This window comes from Petaurus breviceps, unplaced genomic scaffold, assembly GCF_028583685.1.
Source record: "Petaurus breviceps papuanus isolate PSGF00001 unplaced genomic scaffold, PetGlider_PUasm1.0 189, whole genome shotgun sequence".
Classification (NCBI taxonomy): Eukaryota; Metazoa; Chordata; class Mammalia; order Diprotodontia; family Petauridae; genus Petaurus; species Petaurus breviceps.
Window position 1 is genome coordinate 50,958,205 of NW_027185809.1, and position 18,750 is coordinate 50,976,954.

Genomic DNA, 18,750 nt, shown 5'->3' on the forward strand with positions numbered 1-18,750 from the left:
TGGAAATCTGTCTACTTGATCTGTTTTTGTCTTGATAATTCTGTCTGTATACTTTGAAGTTCAGGGTGCTGACCTTTCTGACTAATTAAAGTAAGATTGTTAACCCATTTTGAGTTGCTTTCCTTTATCAAAGCAGATCCAAGAACCTGTGCTGGCAGACACCCTGGGGATGCTGGGGTGCTTGCTGCTAGAGTACTCCCTATAACCAGTGCAAATCAGTTTAATCCATGCCTTATCATGCATGCTATGCAACTCTGGCCCACGACCTTCTATATAACTCAAGAGAGGATATACATCTTCCTTTATATGGCAGTAAATAGAGTACTGGGTCTGAAATGAGGAAAAACTGAGTTCAGATTCCACCTCAACACTTTCGAGTTGCATGATCCCAGGACAAGTCATTTAACCACTGTGTGTCTCAGTTTCCTCATCTGTAAAATACAGATAATAACACCTGCCTCCCAGGCTTTCTTTTAGGATAAAATGAGGAAATATTTGTCAAGAACTTTGCAAACTTCAAAGCACTACGTAAATGCTAGGTTTTTTAAATTGTTTTTATTATTATTAGTGAAGAAATTCTAGAATTCAATGAATTAGATTTCCCCCAAAATGAGAGGGACATATAATAAAAATAACCATAGCATACCTCATCCTAAAGTGTAAACCATCATATTTTCCAACAATTATGAAAATGACACTAGTATTTATAAAAGATATAAATATCCTGATGATTTGAATGAATGATAAATGAATTGATCACAAAAAGAACTATAACACAAGAACAGGCTAAACATTTCAAAGGAAAACAAAGTGGAATGTGAAACACTGGATAGGAGCAAAAATTCCAAGTTTTAAGTCTTATACTCAGTAGAGATGTTTCAGGATTTTTTTTCAAGGTTTCCTAATTTCATAATAGTTTCATTATAGCATAACAGTTCTAAACCAGAATTCTAAAACTAAGTTTCTCTTTCCCCAAATCAAAATGGAAAATATAATAATTCAGTCACATCTTTATGAACCCAGCTAATAAACAAAAAGCTATAAGGCAAAAAATAAGCTACTATCTCTTGGCTAGTAACTTATAAAGTATTTAATTTAATTTAAATTTCGGTAAAGAGAAATGTCTCAATAGTCATCTAATTAACACACCTTTTTCCTTTATTATTTCAAAGTTAAACCAGATTCTGAGTTTGCTTTCATCTTTGCCTTTTGACAGGTAGCTTAACTACTATCTTTTAGTCTTTCACTATAACTGAGAATTGCTTTTAACGTGACATGTTCCCTATAAACCAAAACTTACAAGTGTCCAAAAACTCAATACCGAGGATCGTTTTACAAATGGAAATAATTCCTTTGGGAAAAGGGCAATGAGAGCTGACATGAGTCAGAAAGACCAGGAAGTTCCTTCCTGCTATATGACCCTAAATCTCTCAGTGTCCCCAGGCAGCTTTCTAAGACCCTAAGCTGCATAACAGGAGCTAATTTGTATGGAGAGAGAAAATTTCCTTACAAGAAGCTCCCTACATTAATGAAATCGTAAGTCTAGACAGCCCCTATTTCCTATCCCTGCTTCTCCCCCCTAAAAATTATTTTGTCATCTTTGGAGTCAATTTGTCATTATGGAATGAAACAAATGCTAAAACACCAAGATGAAAAGAGATTTTATGCAATAATGTTACAAGCTACAAAATAAATGTTTTGATGTTGCCATAGCTTTAATTTCAGTGGGATCATAAAAATTTTTTTCTGCCAACAGGATAGAAACAAAGCCTTTCAACATGCTACAAACCTTTATATATTGACTGTCAAATGCTCTCTCATTCCAAATCTATAAAACAAAACATACATTTTTAAATAAGACAATGTAAAACAAGAGCCATAATGAATGCCATCCCCCTCTAATGCTTCAAATTATGTGACTGCTGCTTTTCTTACTTTCCCTCCTCATAGAATTCATACATTTATGGTTTAGAAGGTACCAGGGTGCCCTTAAAAAAAAAACAACTATGTTTTAAAGGGATTAAACATTTATTGCATAATTTACTAGAAATCACGGGGGGGAAAAAATCAAAAGAAAATTTCCAAGACAACATATTAAGAAAATTGATCCCAGGCCAACATCCTGGAGGCCAAGTCAGAATTAATCAACAAGTTGTGTAGCAACCTGCTAAATGTCACCAAAAAATGTATTAATGAGCCAAACAGAAACATCAAACAACAGCCACAGCAGGGCTAGGAACAGGGAATATGAACAAAATCCATTATGATTAGACAGTCACAGAATTTTAAAGGCACCCTAGCAAACAAATACATGTTCCTTCCTTTACAGGTGAAGCAGTCAAGGCCCAGAGGTTAAGCAACTTGCCTAAAGTCTCATAATAGGAATTGAACATGGCTCTTCAGTCTCCCAATACCAATTCTGACTCACTGATATGTAAAAGGAGAGAGGAAACTGGACGGGATTTCCAAAAAAAAAAAAAAAAAAAGCAATTTTTTATCACTATCAACTACCAAAGGAAAAAACTGGCCTTATGACAAGGAGGACCAGTTACACAACAGAATGCAAATAGGGTCTAAATATAAAGGTTAATTAAAGATGCAAGGCTAAATAGAACAAAACAAAGGTACTTTAAATATTACTAACCCCAATATAATCGATATCTAAACCATGATGTTGTTTAGCACCCACTATCCAAGTCACAACATATAAAGCAGTCAACTGGGGTGTGACATAGGGCCAGTTTTGACCGTGACCTATCCAACCTGGAAATGACCATGGCAACCCTAAAGAAAGAGATAAAGCATAAAAGACTAAGTTAATAGATCAAGTCTAAAAAACATCAAAAGTAATGTTTAGTTATACATACACACACACACATAAAATCAGGGAATATATTCTCATCTTGTGAGTGTCATAAATGGAATCAGCATCCAGTTTCTTTTCCAATAATAATCCTGAGAGTTAAGTCTTTTTCTAACTGGAAAGAAACCTTTTTTTGATACCCAACACTTTCCCAACTCCCTCATCTGCCTCTCTACTCTGATCAGTCAAAAGGGTAGGGTACTAAACTCCTACCAAAGCTTCCTTCACAGCAGGCTCAGGATCTTCTAGGTAACTCTCCATTTTCTGTCAGTGGCTCTGCTTGGTTTTAGTTCCTCCCCTTTTCAGCTTCCTTTTGTGTACTGTATCCCCACCATTTGATAGTAAGCTCTTTAAGAGCTTCTCTTCTAAAGAGCATTTCTTTTTCTTATTTGCATCCTCAGTGATTAATCCAGTGCCTGGTACATAGAAGACACTTAATACATGTTAACTGATTTCAACTCAATTTAGAAAATGTGCCAACTGCTTCAAAGGAGAGAAGGGAATATTTTAAGAGTTTGGTCAGATCTATCTAATTCTAAACCTGAAGTTGAATGTTTGTAATAAATCGGTATAAGCTCACCAACAGTTGATTAAATGATTACTATATAGAGGGACTGATATTTTTACATACACACACTCACTCACTCTCACTACTACCACTTGCCGGCAAGATTCTTGCCAGAATCCTCCTTAATAGGCTCATCCTTCACCTGGAAGACGGTCATCTACCTGAGAGTCAGTGTGGCTTCAGAAAGGGCCAAGGAACAGCTGATATGGTGTTTGCATCACAGCAACTTCAGGAGAAATGCCAGGAATAGAACAGAGGTCTATACACAACGTTTATCAATCTGATACTGTCAGTCATGAAGGCTTATGGAAAATTATGTCAAACTTTGGTTCCTAGAGAAGTTCATCAGTATTGTATGTTAATTTCATGATGGCACACTTGCCCAGGTTCTGGATAATGGACAATGCTCTCTCGAAAGTAACAATTCCATTTCAATGCAATGAAGCAAGGCCGTGTGTATGTGTGCATGTGTGCATATGCTTTTCAGCATGATGTTTTCAGCCACATTGTCAGCTTCAACAAGGAAGAACATAGCATCAAAGTCCACTAACACAGTGATAGTTAATTACTTAATCTGAAAAGGCTACAAGCCAAGACTAAAATAGAGGGAGAGTTGGTGAATGATTTTTTGTTCACAGATGATTACGCATTCAGTGGAGCCTTTGAAGTTGAGATGCAACATAGTATGGATCCATTTTCTGCTGCTTGTGCTAATTTTGTCCTAATAATTAACAACAAGGAAACACAGATTCTCCACTAGCCAGCACCACACCATCCTTACATGGAACCATTAATACAGCAAATGGAGAAATTCAGAATACTGTGGATAAATTCACTTATCTTGGCAGTATACTTTCCAGGGATGATGAGACTGATGCATGCATTGCCAGAGCTAGCTCAGTGTTTGGGAGGCTCCAAAGGAAAGTATGGGAAAGAAGAGGTATTAGACTGACTACCAAACTGAAGGCTTACAAGAGCACCATTGTGCTGACCTCACTGTTGTATGCCTGTGAAACCTGTACAGTATACAAGTGCCATGCCAGGAAACTAAATTGCTTCCATTTGAATTGTCTTAGGAAGATTCTGAAGATCACCAGGCAGGATAAGGTACCAGACACTGAGGTCCTTTCTTGAACTAAACTGCCAAGCATTCAAACTCTGCTTCAGAGAGTGCAACTCTGGTGGGCTGGCCATGTTGCTCAAAGGCCAAATTTATACTTGCCTAACAGACTTCTTTACAGAAAACTCACGCAAGGAAGGCACTCATCTGGTGGTTAGAGGAAGTGATACAAGGATATTCTCAAAGTCTCTCTGAAGAACTCTGGAATCGACTGCACGACATTGGAGATTCTGGCAAAGGACTACCCAGCATGGTGTGCCCACAAAGAAGGTACTGTGCTCTATCAGCAAAGCAGAATTGCAGTAGCTCAAAAGAAACATGAGCTGTGCAAATTTAGATACATGTCCACTCCAAAAGTTCATGTGGACTCTTTGTGCCCTACCTGTGGTAGAGCCTTCTGAGCTATAACTATTCACAGCACTATTTTTTTTTAATTTTTTTTTTCAAAAGCAATCGGGGTTAAGTAACTTGCTCAAGGTTACACGGCCAGTTATTTCTGGGTGTGGTGCTAAGTAACTGAGCCCAGATTTGATCCAGGTCATCCCGACACTGGAGCCAGTGCTCTTACTCGCTGAGCCACCTGGCCGCCCCTATTCACAGCACTATTGGAACAACTTTTATACAGCTATTCTGAGTTTATGAAATGTACTCTAAAAAAAATGCCATGAGACTTTATAATCACACCCTTTTCTAGAACAAAAAATTAATACTAACATTCATGATTTAAGAAACTTCATTGCAGGAATCATCCAAGTTCTCTGAGGCCATCTCAAGTGAATAAGTGAGTTAAGCTATTATTAGATGATTCCAAATGACGTTTGGCTGATTTCCAAAATCAAACTCATCTTCAAAGAATAAAGAATAATGCCATTATAAACTAATAAGACCTTTTTTCATCTGGATCATAGAGAGGCTCTATAGGAGAATCAAAAGTTAAAATTCTTACCAACAAGTTTAATATTGGGATTCCTCTTCTTCGCTTCCTTCATTAGCCACCATTCATAGCCCCGGAAATAGTTCTTGTCATTTGCATAGTGCATATGAGAGGGCTCAGTACCATCTAAATAAGACCAAAAGGAAAACAAAATAAGTTTTTTGTTCATAAAACTTCAAAAAATTCTAGATTCATCCTAATACACACTTCTAAGAAACAGCATCCCAGGTTCAAACATGAAATTAGAGAATAACTTTATAGAAGAATGTTATTAATAATGCTCAAAGCATTATTAAATTAAATTTATTAGTATAAATTAAATGTTAAATGTATTATCTTTCCCTTGAAATTAAATAATCTACACATGAGAAGTATTTAAAGTCTGTTGTCCTTAGAATTTGCCCTACACTTCCTATCTGTGCTCATCAGGTTTGCTCTGCCTGGAATGTCCCCTATCTTTTTTCTATCCCTAACGAAGACCAACCCTGACTTTTAGAACATCAATATTATAAAAATGAAGAATTTTGAGGGTGCTTAAAAGCTGATGAAGACGGAAATGAGCAGAACTGGAAGATAATTTATACAATAACAATGCCACTATAAAATCAAACGTCTTTAAAAGCTTTAAGAACTATTATAAACCCAATAACCATCCATAATTACAAAGGACCAATGATAAAATCATGTGGGCTACAAAATGACTCAAAAAAACCACATACTAACACTATGTTCTACTGTATTTTTATTTGGTTAAATATTTCCCAATTACATTTTAATCTGATTCCTGAAGCACTATGGAGTGTTTCAGACTGCACTGGCCAACAGGCCATATGTTTCACACCCGTAATGTTACCCATTACAGAGAAGTGAAGGATTTAGGGAAAAGAATAAGAGAGCTTTCTTGTTTTGGGGTTTGTGTGTGTGTGTGTGTGTGTGTGTGTGTGTGCGTGTGCGTGTATGTAATTGGCAGCGGGGGGGAAATGTCAGTGTCTGTCTGTCTGGGTGCTTGTGTATGGGTGTAGACGGGTAAATTAGCATGAGATTATGGTCATGAAAAAGGCAAAAATTACAAACTTATGGCATATAAGCACTATACTGTAGGAACTACTTGATCACATGATGTGAAATCCCTAAAGTGTTACTCCTAGCCATTCTCACTTCAACTGGGGCACAGTCTTAAATCAACCCTTTTCACTCTCTTCATATGAATTTTTATTTTCCTCAGCTTTTAGCTTCCATTTTCAGCTTGTGGTAAAAAAAAAAAAACTTCATCATTTATGAGCAGAAGTTCAGAGTTCCTAATGGTCTTACAGGCTGTGATTGTTTGAGGAAGACTAAAAGAATATAAGGAAAAAATAAACCAAAAGGTAGCAAGTATGAGGTGTTTCTAATGGATTCCAGTCAGTCATGTTTGCTGCCATTTTATAAACCTGTCTTTGTTACCTGAAAAGGAAGCAATGAATTTTGGAACTGGGTTATGCATGCAGTACACTACTCATTTCCTTTTAATAAGTAACATATTTAATGACCCCCAAGGATTATCTGAAGCCATACTTATTTTGGCTTTTGGCCACATGGCCAGTGTCAGGCTGGATGGCAGGTGGGAAAAAGAAGCAGTAGCTTAATCTATCCTCATTAATTTCAGTACAGACTTTTTGTTCCCATAGGTAGCAGATTTCAGTTTTGGGAAGGAGTCTATAGTTCTTTTTTTTTTGCCTTTTTTTGGAGGGCAATTGGGGTTAAGTGATTTGCCCAGGGTCACACGGCTAGTTTTTTTTGGGTTAAGTGTCTGAGGCCACATTTGAACTCAGGTCCTCCTGACTCCAGGGCCAGTGCTCTATTCACTGAGGAGTCTATAGTTCTGAGTAGGTTTGTGACCTGAGCATAAAAAGCCTTGATTACCTAATTGCCACAAGAGTCAGTAGCAGGCATGTGGGTCACTTTGTATTCAAATATACAATATGGATTGCTTTCAGTTTGTCAATGACAACTATTATTACCTACTAAAAAGTTATATTATGATTGCTAAGGGAAGTACCTTTGAATTTCTTGGCACATACAAAGCATTTCAGTTTTTAACTAAAACTAGTCTCTTTTCTCCCTCCTCACTTGAGGGATTTAATGTTTAATCTCCATTGCATAGGAGCGGGCTTTCATCCACTTGCCCTCTCCTACTATAAGGAAATGGGTTGCTACATCTTGACTGGGCCAACTATCTTGGCTACCACTGTCTTGGATGCCACTGTCCTGGATCCCAATTTGGAGCAATCTTTGGTGTCCGTAAATCAAGCTTTGCCAGGAAGAGGTGTTCTGAAAGAGGCGCTGTTCCTAGCCTCAGTGTCACTGTGGTGCAGTACAAAAAGTGGGGTTTAGATCCTAGCTAAATGCCACTTTACATATTTAAACCTCAATTCTAAATATGTAAAATGAGGGGATTAGATTAGAAGATTTCTAAAGTCAATCTAGATTGGTACTATTTATAGTTTAAGCTTTGAGTGGAAAATATACATACAATATCCTTTTTTTTTTTTTTTTTGCTTTTTGGAGGGCAATTGGGGTTAAGCAACTTGCCCAAGGTCACATGGCCATACAACCTCCTTTTGATGTCTCTTTGAAGATTTATAGTTCAATTAGTTTTTTGGTGCCTTTTTTATTATTTTCAAATAATAATAAAACAATAAATAATAAAAAAAAACAATAAATAAAAAATAATAAAACAAAAACAAATTATGTGCATCAAAAAAATTATAGGCTTCCACCAATGACCTACTTATCTTAAGCTTATAAAACTAAATTTCCATGCAACAAAAATGAATGAATTTCCCACAGAGCTTATTATGATGGGATCTAGCCTGTAAGAATGTCCCCTACATTTTTTTTAATTTGAAGTCTAAGGTCCCAAAAGTATTAAACTAGTACTACATGCCATACATGTCTAATCAAAACAATAATACTGAAAGTATATGGTGTTTTAAAATTTATATAATTCCTTTACAATTATTTTGTTTTTTCTAAAGTGCTAAATCACTTATTTTTATCAGAAATGTGATTTTAAGTGACTTCCCTTTCTTGGCATTTTTCTATCACAGTTGTCCAGTTTTTCAATTTCTCAGTGAAATTCCTAACTTTACACTTTTATCTATCATCTCAAAAGCCCCTTAGGTCCTTTCCCATTAATTATTTAACTTCAGTTAACCTAAGATCAACGTGTGGTTCTTAAGATGGAAAAATAAGCTGTGAACAAAATTAAGTAGTTATCAAGGTTTCCCAACCAAGACAAAAAGTTTTGATGTTATTCAGTCATATCCGAGCCTTTATGACCCCATTTGGGGTTTTCTTGGCAAAAATACTGGAGTGGTTTGCCATTTCCTTCTCCAGATTATTTTACAGATGAGGAAACTGAGACAAATAGGGTTGTGACTTGCCCAGGGTCACGCAGCTAATAAGTGTCTGAGACCAAATTTGAACTCAGATCCTTCCTGACTCCAAACCTGGTACTCAAACCACTGTACCACCTAGCTGCCCCAAGACAAAAAGTAGGGATGTCTATATTCCAATACAATGCATTTTAAAGTTAAGTATAGACTACACTGCTGAAAAAAGTCCCATTTTCCCAGAACTTTTACCTGTTGTCTGTCCATCACCACCTATTTCCACTTTCAGAATATGCAAGGAGGCACCAAAGTTTGGCTAGGGGAAAGAATTAACAATATTATAACATCCTTTATGCTCAAAGTACTTTAAGAAAAGTTAGCACCTAAGTTTTATAGGTAAGGCAAACAAAATTTAAGCAAGGTAGAATCTAAATTTATACCCACTTTTATGACCATCAATTCCAAGTGGCCAAAAAAAAAAAAAACCCCAGCATCACTTTCAAAATGTAAGATTCCCAAACAGCTTTTACCATAATAAATGTCTCTTTTAACATTACCTTAAATAAATAATCCAATATTTCAGAACGATATGGCTCGGGGTAATTGACCAGAAGTCTAGAGGTTGCCTAAAAAAGAGATTGCAAAGAAAAAAAACTAAACATTTAAACTTTAAAAAATAATTAAAGCCACCTAACCAGATACCCAACTTGCCCATATGGATTAAACCATACGTTAGAAGTGGTTACAGTTTAAAGTTGTAATATATTGCCCACATTAGAATTTGGGGGAGCAAAGAGGAAGTGTCAAGACGTACTATTTGGTTAGAAACTGAAGTCAATCAAGTTTGGCCCATGATTTTAAAAAAGCTAAACAGGGGCAGTGATGTGGCACAGTGAATAGAGCACCGGCCCTAAAGTTAGGAGGACCTGAGTTCAAATCTGACCTTAGACACTTAACACTTACTAGCTGTGTGATCTTGGACAGGTCGCTTAACCCCAACTGCCCTGCCCTCCCCCCTCCAAAAAACAAACAAAAAAAGTTAAATAAAAAGAAATATCAACGAGAAAGTTGTTGTTCTAGCAAATGAAGTTTCCTGGAAAATACTGGTGTGAGGTACTGTTTTCTTTTTTTTTTTGAAGTGGAGAAGGCAGGGCAATTGGGGTTAAGTGACTTGCCCAAGGCCACACGGTTAGTAGGGGTTAATGTTTTCTTAAGTCTTTTTAGGAAATTATAAGCATTATCAAGGGGGACATAGCAGGATATGTCACTATAGTTTCAACTACAAAAAAAAAGAAGCAATGTACCCAGACAGTCTCATCTACACCAGTGAAAATCATCAGCACTGAGTTACATTCGACTATGAATTGACCACACGTCAACAATGTCTCCTGGTATTTGCCAGTGTAGTATTTGTGTATTAATGAACCCTGTATAACCCCTCTGCACCAGGCCTCTTTCTCATCTGAAAAATTTACTAACAAAATACCCTTCTTCCTATAAAACTGTAAAAACAAAATGAGATAATATGAAAATACAGGGGTCTTCAAATTCCCTTAGGTTTGTTAAGGGTTAGGGAAGATCTTCAGATTCCCATTACCATTACAAAACTATAATGATAAAAGGCAATGCTATTAACAAGGGTAAAAAAAATTTTTTTTAAATTTCAAGTGACCAAGGTCTCATATAGTCCCATTTTTGAGTATGTCTTCTAGTTTTAATTTTTAATACCCAAGTTTTAAAGGGCTGTGTTCCTAGCTTATGAGAAGTTCATTATTTTAGCTTTAAGACTGGAGGCCAACAGGGTGAAGAACTAATCCCTACATTTAAAATGTAAGGTTGCTGCCCAATGCCTAAACAAATGGCCTTAGATGGTCAGAAGTCAGAAATGTGGTGAGGACATAAAGGGCAGAGGAAAATTAGGTTGCAAAAGCAATAAAGATCAAAGGAGAACAGATGAATAAAAGTAGGTCCTAAGTTCCAAGCTGCAGATTTTAGGATCTGTAAGTCACAGTCAAGAGTTCATTACATGATACCAGACATCCACCCACAAGGCCAATATTTAACCATGTTGACTGTTTCATCTAGTTCAACCAATATCAGATATTCTCCGCTTAACTTAAAGACATCCAGAAAGCATAAACCTACTAGCTCCCAAGACAACCCCAGGCACTTTTGTCCTTCTTTACATGACCTTGCTTTGCTTTGTTCTTTTATGTCTTTTTAAAATTTTAAATTGATTAATGAAATCCTTGTACATAAATAATGACTTCATCACATAATTCCCCTTTTTCCTCCTTTTTCAGTACTGTTTGTTTCTCTTTGTTTCTTCAGAATTTCACTGTCCCTTCTAGACTGACACCTCTTGCAGAATTTTAGGCCAGAAGATCCTACAAATCCATCTTTTTAAGTCACTACTCTCAAAAAGAGGGTATATGTATGGCACACATATACTAGCTTTCCCCAATACCTTCAGGTTAGTGAGATTCATCTCTAGGATAAAAGTCTCCTTAGTTTGGACCCTTTCCTGTTAAATGATGTTTATCTCATTAAGGTGAGTAAAAAAAAATTAGGTGCTATTTTTGAACAGAGAAAGAATTCTTAGCAAGTGCCTAGATAAGTGAAGTCTTCCTTCACTAATATATTATGGCTGTGGTCCAGGCTTATGATTCGTTTACCAAAGATCTTTCTGTCCACAGAAATTTTTGTACCACATCAATTATAACAGAACTTACTTCTTCGATGCATACTCCAAATACTCTCCACCATGTTTCCCCACTCTAGTTCCTAGATTTCCCCACACAAGTAATCTATTTAAAATGCAATGCTCAACATCACTAGTGGTCAAAGAACATAAATAAAAATTCTCCAAAAGAAGTATCGAAAACTCTTAAAAACCACATGAAAGAATATTCCACATCACTAATCATAAGAGACGTGCACATCAAAACAACTCTGAGGTTATACCTCATTACCTAGCAAATTGGCTAAGATGATAAAAAACAGAAAACAGCGAATGTTGGAGTGGTTTTAAGAAGACAAGAACATTAATATATTGGTGTGGTTATGAATTAGTACAAACATTTTGAAAAGCAATTTGGAATTATGCAAACAAAGTGAGGAAAATGAAATATCCATACACTTTGACACAGAGATTTTTACTAATAGGCATATAGTCCAACGAGGTGATTGAATTTTTTTTTTAAATCTCCATAAATACCACCTATAGCAGCAATTTTTGTGTTACAAAAAGAACATAAAATAAAATAGATGCCCGCTGGATGGGGAAAGACTGAACAAATAGTAGCACATGAATGTAATGGAATATTATTGTGCTGTAACAAAAAACCAAATATAATGAAAAGAAAGAAGCATGGAAACTTAAATGAACTGAAGCAGAGTGAAATAAGTAGAGCCAAGAAAACAATATAAGGAATGTCAACAATAATGTAAATGGAAAGAACAACCACAAAACAAATGAAAGTGAATTTCCAAAAATCACAAAGCTGAAGCATGGTCCCAAAAAAGAAATATGAGAAGACATTTCTTTCTAGAGGGAGACATACAGGTATGGAACATTACAAAAAAATTTCAGATTTCTTTCAATGAATTGATTGGCTTTGCTGACTATTCTGCTCTTTTTCATTTAAAAAAATACTCTATTATATGTGACAGCTCTTAGAAAAGGGAAGAAAGAATAAAGGGTGAAATGAAGGCAATTTTTAGAAAAATATATTATCAAAAATTTATTTTGAAAAATAACCATGTGAAAGATTTCTCCAAAGCACTAATAATAAGAGAAATACAAATCAAAACAACTCTGAAGTTTTACCCCATACCAAGCACATTGACAAAGACAAGAAAAGATGGGAATACTCAATGTTAGAGGGAGGGCATTGAAAGATATGCACACTAATTCACTATTGGTAGAGGTATGGAGTGTCTAATGATTCTGAAAAGCAATTTGGAATTATTCAAAGAAAGTGACTAAAATGTCAAAATGCTTTGTTGTAAGCTGGGCTTGCCTCAGACCTGTCCCCCTGGTAATTAAGGTTCAATACTGGAACAAAATTAAATACTCATGGGTCATTTAAGAGTTAATTAAAAAAAAAAAAAGATGCTCATTTAGCCAAAGCAATAGAAGAATATCCAACAAAGATAAGGTTTAGGAACACCCTGAGTTGATTCAGTTGAGTAAAGGTCCCTTGTCTGAATTACACATCCCAGTCTCCAGAGAGAACCTAGGGATCCTCATGGCTGCTTTGAACTAATACAACCAATAAATGACGTCAAAAGTATGTCTCATTAGCTCCCAGACAACCAAGACATAAGGACAACCTCAATACACTTTTGAGGAAAAATTAGCCTAACTTGAATGGGAGAGGAGTTAGAATAGTGTTCCTACCACACACCCTTCAACCCAGAGATGCCACTGCTAATTCCCAAGGAAGTCAGTGAAAAAAATAAAGGGCCCATATATACCCAAGTATTCATAAAAGCACCTAAAGAGGAAGCAAAGAATTGTTAACAAAGTAGACACCTATCTGTTGTGCAATGGCTAAACAATGTAGTTCATGAAGGTAGAAGATTCTACTTCACTCTAAAACAATGAATAGGAAAAATAAAGAAAAGCATGAAAATATATCTCTATATCCTCATACAAAGTGGAAATGAAGATGATTGGGACCAGCCAAGATGACAGAAAAGGAGGAAGCAATACAGAGGGAACGTCTCCCCCATAACTTCTCCACAAAGACCCAGATAGTACACAAGATCATACTGATCAGGAAATCAGCTAAAAATCACAGTGAGTCATCTTTTCAGCACAGATCAGCATAATGAGATAAAGAGAAAGAGAGAAGTGTGTGGTCATGGGGACAGGCTCTAGTAAGGAATATGCTATGCTGAACATTCTGACACATGGACTAAATGAAATGCCTGAGTCTGTGGACCAGGGTAAGATCAGAGATCCTAGATCCATCAGGGACAGCTTGACCTTGTGCAAGATGCAAGGTGTCAAAAAGCAGCTCTGTCACTCACATCCCAATCCAATGAGGATTAAATAGGGGACCTGCCCCAAAGGGTATGAGACTGTACATAGGGGTGAAGGTCAAGAGCAAGGAGTGGTCAGAGGTCCTAACACTGTGTCCTGAGAAAGGAACAAGTACATAAGGAAGCAACAGCTGGGTGGCTCTGACCCTGGAAATGCAACAAGGTTTTGGTTTCAGTCCCAAGCACAGTCTGAAGCTTGGGGTAGAATAACAATATTGAAGAGCTATCATATGTAGCTGGTGTATTTCACTAAACAAGAAAAAGGAGAGGTGAGGGAGGAATAAGAGTGAAGGTAAATTAAGGAAAGGATTAATCATCATAATCAAAATAAACTCATATCATGGAAGGTGGATCACAAAGTGAAGTTTAAAAAGGAAAGGAAGGGTAAGAACCTGTAATTGGGCTCTAGGAGAGAGAAAAAGAATATAGGCGAAGAAACAGAAACAGAATGTTATCACATAAACACTGGTACCAAACACATTCCTTCTCTCTCATCGCTCTCTTCTTTATACAGAAGGGGTGGGAAATAAAGAGAAGGAAAAAATGTAAGAAAATAAGAAGGAAGAGAATACATAATTACTGATCATGACTATAGAAGTGAATGAGATTTTAATTCACTCATAAAACAAAAGGTTACTTAGTAGAATAGATTAGAAAGCAGAATTCAACATTTCAACTGAAGTTAAAAAAAAAGGCAAGGCTAGGAATCATAGGTTAAAATATATTTAACTGGAAGAGATAAAAAGGGAAAAGACATTTTGTTGATTGGTGCCACAGATAATAACAATGCAAGGAAGAGCATGGCATCTAAATATTTAAAGGAAAATTTAAATGACTTAGGGGAAGAAATGGACAGTAAAACTATATAGTGGAGGATGTCAGTGTGCACTCTTTGGATCTAGATAATCTAACCCAAAAAAATAATAATAACAGGAAAAAGTTAAGGACTTAAATAGAATTTTGGAAGTTAATTAATGAATGGGAACATAAAGGACCATATCTATTTCTTACTTGTACGTGACACTTTCACAAAGATTAACAATTTATAAAGGCATAACTATCTCATAAATAAAGAAAAGCAGAAATATTAAGCATCTTTTACAGACCACAACACAACAAAAAACTTTGATAAAAGGCCAATTAAGAAAGGATTAAAAATTAATTGAAGACTAAATAACTTAATCCAAAAGAACTGGTAGGTCAAACAACAAAGCAGAGAAATAATCAATAATTTCATTAAAGATAATGAGAAACCATACCAAAATTTTGGAGATGTGGTCAAAGCTGTCCTTAATAAAAAATGTCTATCTCTAAATATTTTCCTCAATAAAAGAGAAAATAAGAGATCAAGAATTTCTAAAACAATTTATTCGGTGCCATATGAATCAAACTATAAAAGGATTATTTTAGAGTTAGAAAATATAATAATGAAATTCATCTGGAAGAACAAAAGGTCAAGAACCTCAAGGGAACAAATGAAAAAAAAAAAAAAGGGAGTTTCAAAACCTGAAAGCAATGTAGCAGAAATTAGGTACAATCTACATACCAAGATAAACTCCAAATGAGTACACAAATTAGATATGAAGTGCGACATCACAAATTAAGTGGTAAAGAAGTTACTTGATAGATCTGTAGTAATGGTAATAATAGCTAATATCTATATAGAATCTACTGAAGAATGGGGATATAAATACAAGCAAAAAGTACACTCCCTGTTCTTAAGGAGCTTACATTCCAATGGGGAAACACAACAAATCATAGGAAGTTGAAAAGGAGTGGAAGATGGTACCCAATCTGGGGCATGCTGGCAAAGTCAAGAAAATGAATCATGGATGGTTTTCACTTGTCCTCAAAATGGAGAAGTCAGAAGGAAGTCAACAATGGAAGAAGGGGGCAACAGGAAGATACAAGGAAGCAGAAGTAAGATGGAAAAGTCCAGAGAGTGAATTATGGTTTAGGGGCAAGTAGGTGGCACAGTGAATAGAGAGCCAGGTCTGCAGTCAGGAAGGCCTGAGTTCAAATCCACCCTCAGATACTCACTAGTGGTATGGCCCTGGGCCAGTCACTTAACCCAAATTGCTTCACTTTCCTCATCTGTAAAATGAGCTAGAGAAGGAAATGGCAAATCCCTTCATTATCTTTGCCAAGAAATCTCCAAATGGGATCACAAAGAGTTGGACACAAATTAACAATAACCACAAGCATTTCTGGTCGGAGCTCCTCTTTAAAATGGAACCTCTAATATCCACGACTATACTTATCTGTTACAAGGGCTTTGTTCTTTCTTTTTCAATAGAGGTGAGGAGGTTGGACAGAGAAAGGGTGGGATTTTCATTCGTTGAAAAAATTAAATTTTAAAAGAAAGACAAAATAACTTTTTTTTCAAATACACACACACACACACACACATACGCACACACACACAATACTACTACATTCCATTTTCCTGATCTTGTTTTCTTTTGAAAAATATTCTCTTCTTGAATTCCATTCTAGGGAAAGGTCTTAGGCCAGTAACTTTTCTAGCAGTTCAAATTTCCCTTCTGGCATAAGGCTCTCTAGTTGGACTTGCTTATCAGAAATGTTCTGTCCACCACAGAAAAGAAATGAGTCCAAGAGACATAGTGCTAAAATCCTTTGTTGTCCAAAGAATGTTTTGGCTTCTCTGTTGCTATTCATCTTCCTACACAGTTAGCTACTCTAATAAAGTCAAAAGATTTCTCCCTCCCCTTCTTCTTTGATTAAAAAGCCCTTTTGAATAGATTTGCAAGACTTCAAGCAAATACATTCTTAGCAGCCCTTGCAAGCCACATAACTCTAGAAAGAAGTCTGTTACTTTTTTTTTTTCGCCTTTTGGATGGCAGTTGGGGTTAAGTAACTTGCCCAAGGTTACACAGCTAGGTTTTGTGGGTGTATGTTAAGTGTCTGAGGCCGGATCTGAACCCAGGTCCTCCTGACTCCGGGGCTGGCGCTTTACTCACTGTGCCACCTAGCCGCCGGAAGTCTGTTACTTTTAAGCAAAAAGCTGTGGGTCAGAAATTGAAATCCTATTCTCGGATACCATCTTTTTAACCAGTTACTCACTTAGCAAAACTAGTCTCTGCTAAAGCCCTGGCTATGAATCCACAACAGTGGACTTGTGCTAAGTCTTTAATCTTTAAGTTCTCACCCAAGACTTTGATGTATTTAACTTAGAAATGTGTAAAATAAATAGTAAGCAGATTTCTCTAGTAATCACATTAGTATTCCTCCTGCACACCACTTGTCTTTTTTCACTAGAATGCAAGCTATTTTAAGGCAGGAAGTACATTTCTTTGTGCCTGTATTTTGTATCCCCATTCTTCAGTAGACACTATATACTATAGCTATTACTATTATCATAAATCTGATGAGTAACTTCTTTCCTTCTTTGTTCACAGTATCACCCTCCATGTCTAATTGGAGTTTATCAGTGTGAGATGTTAGGCCATACCTAACTTTGCCAGCCTGGTTTCAGGTTTTTCTAATAGTTTTTTGTCATATAGTGAATTGCTGCCTCAATAACTAGATCTTTTGAATTATCAAAAAACAAGGCTATTGTGTTCCTTTGCTTCCATATGTTGTTTATTCCACTGATCCATCATTCTATGTCTTTACCAGTACCACATCTTGATTGTGACTGTTTTGAAGCCCAAAGTTTCCTGACCTTTTGTTATTCTGGACGAATTTCATGATTATACTTTCTAGCTCTATCAAGTAGTTTGATTTGTATGGCACTAAATAAGAAAAAGTAGGTAGTATCATTTCCAAAATTATTTTGGTTCAGTCATCGGCAATGGATATCTTCTGATAATTTTTCAGATTACCTGACATCACCTGTAAATCCATAGTATTACTCAGAAGACAAGCAGTTTCTCCCCTCTAAGATCAAATATAAAATCCTCCTTTGACATTCAAAATGCCTTTCAAAACTAGACATTTCCACCCCACTCCACCATACCATTTTGTATATTCCTAGATCTTATACCATACCCACATTATTCTTCTAGGAATCTGGACAGTGTGTTTGAATCCTTCCTTAGAGGAGAAGGAAAATGGGGGGGGAAGGGGGCCAGCAACCCACAAATGTCAGATGTACATATTGACTGCCTCCACATTTGACCGTTAGGTTCTGGAGGGTAAGGGGTTGTACTTTTCCCCTTACAGCCCTAGTGCATAGGCTACAGTCTGGCACATGGTAGCCATGTAATAAATGCTTGTTGATTAATTGCTTGATTCCTGCTCCAATCCTCCAAGTGTCAAGTCACTCTCCTGGCATTTATCAATCAATTACTCTGTGCCAGACATTACTATATCCTGAGGATCCAAAGAAAGGCCAAAAAAAAAAAAAAAGGTTAAAAAGTATCATTGGGATGCCCCCAATCCAGGCATTTTCACTGACTGTTCCCCATGACTGAAATTCTCTTCCTCATCTCTGCCTCTGGGTTTCTCTGGTTCCTTCAATTTCCAAGTTTTTTTCAGATCTCCTTTAATAGAGTACCTCCCCTCCATGGGTTATCTCCAGTTTATTCTGTATATAGCTAGATTATTTGAATACTGAATATAGTTGTTTGAATATTGTCCTCTCCCTCCCCTCAGGCTGTGAACTCCAGCAGGGCAGAAATTATCTATTGCTTTTTTTTTTTGTATTCCTAGTACTTAGTATAACGAATGCCTATAATGACCTTGGACCCAGGAGGTTTCTCGACACTCTCCATCCCCCTTAGTCAGAGAGCTCCTGGTGGAGACAATATAGCCTGTCTTTGTATCCCCAAAGTGTCTAGCACATGGGTACTAATAAATGCTTGTTTGAGGTCAAATTTA

At 36.5% G+C, this 18,750-nt stretch overlaps 1 protein-coding gene across 1 annotated transcript in view; it reads right to left on the minus strand.

The window, feature by feature from the left end:
* GALC (galactosylceramidase) overlaps positions 1 to 18,750 on the minus strand; it is a 76,381-nt gene that overhangs the window by 54,692 nt on the left and 2,939 nt on the right. Inside the window, exons 2-6 of the mRNA XM_069092377.1 lie at positions 9,417 to 9,485; positions 9,112 to 9,175; positions 5,498 to 5,611; positions 2,645 to 2,784; positions 1,790 to 1,828 (exon numbers count right to left, since the gene is read on the minus strand). Of these exons, the coding sequence (XP_068948478.1) occupies positions 1,790 to 1,828; positions 2,645 to 2,784; positions 5,498 to 5,611; positions 9,112 to 9,175; positions 9,417 to 9,485 (426 nt within the window). The remainder of the gene's footprint in view (positions 1 to 1,789; positions 1,829 to 2,644; positions 2,785 to 5,497; positions 5,612 to 9,111; positions 9,176 to 9,416; positions 9,486 to 18,750) is intronic.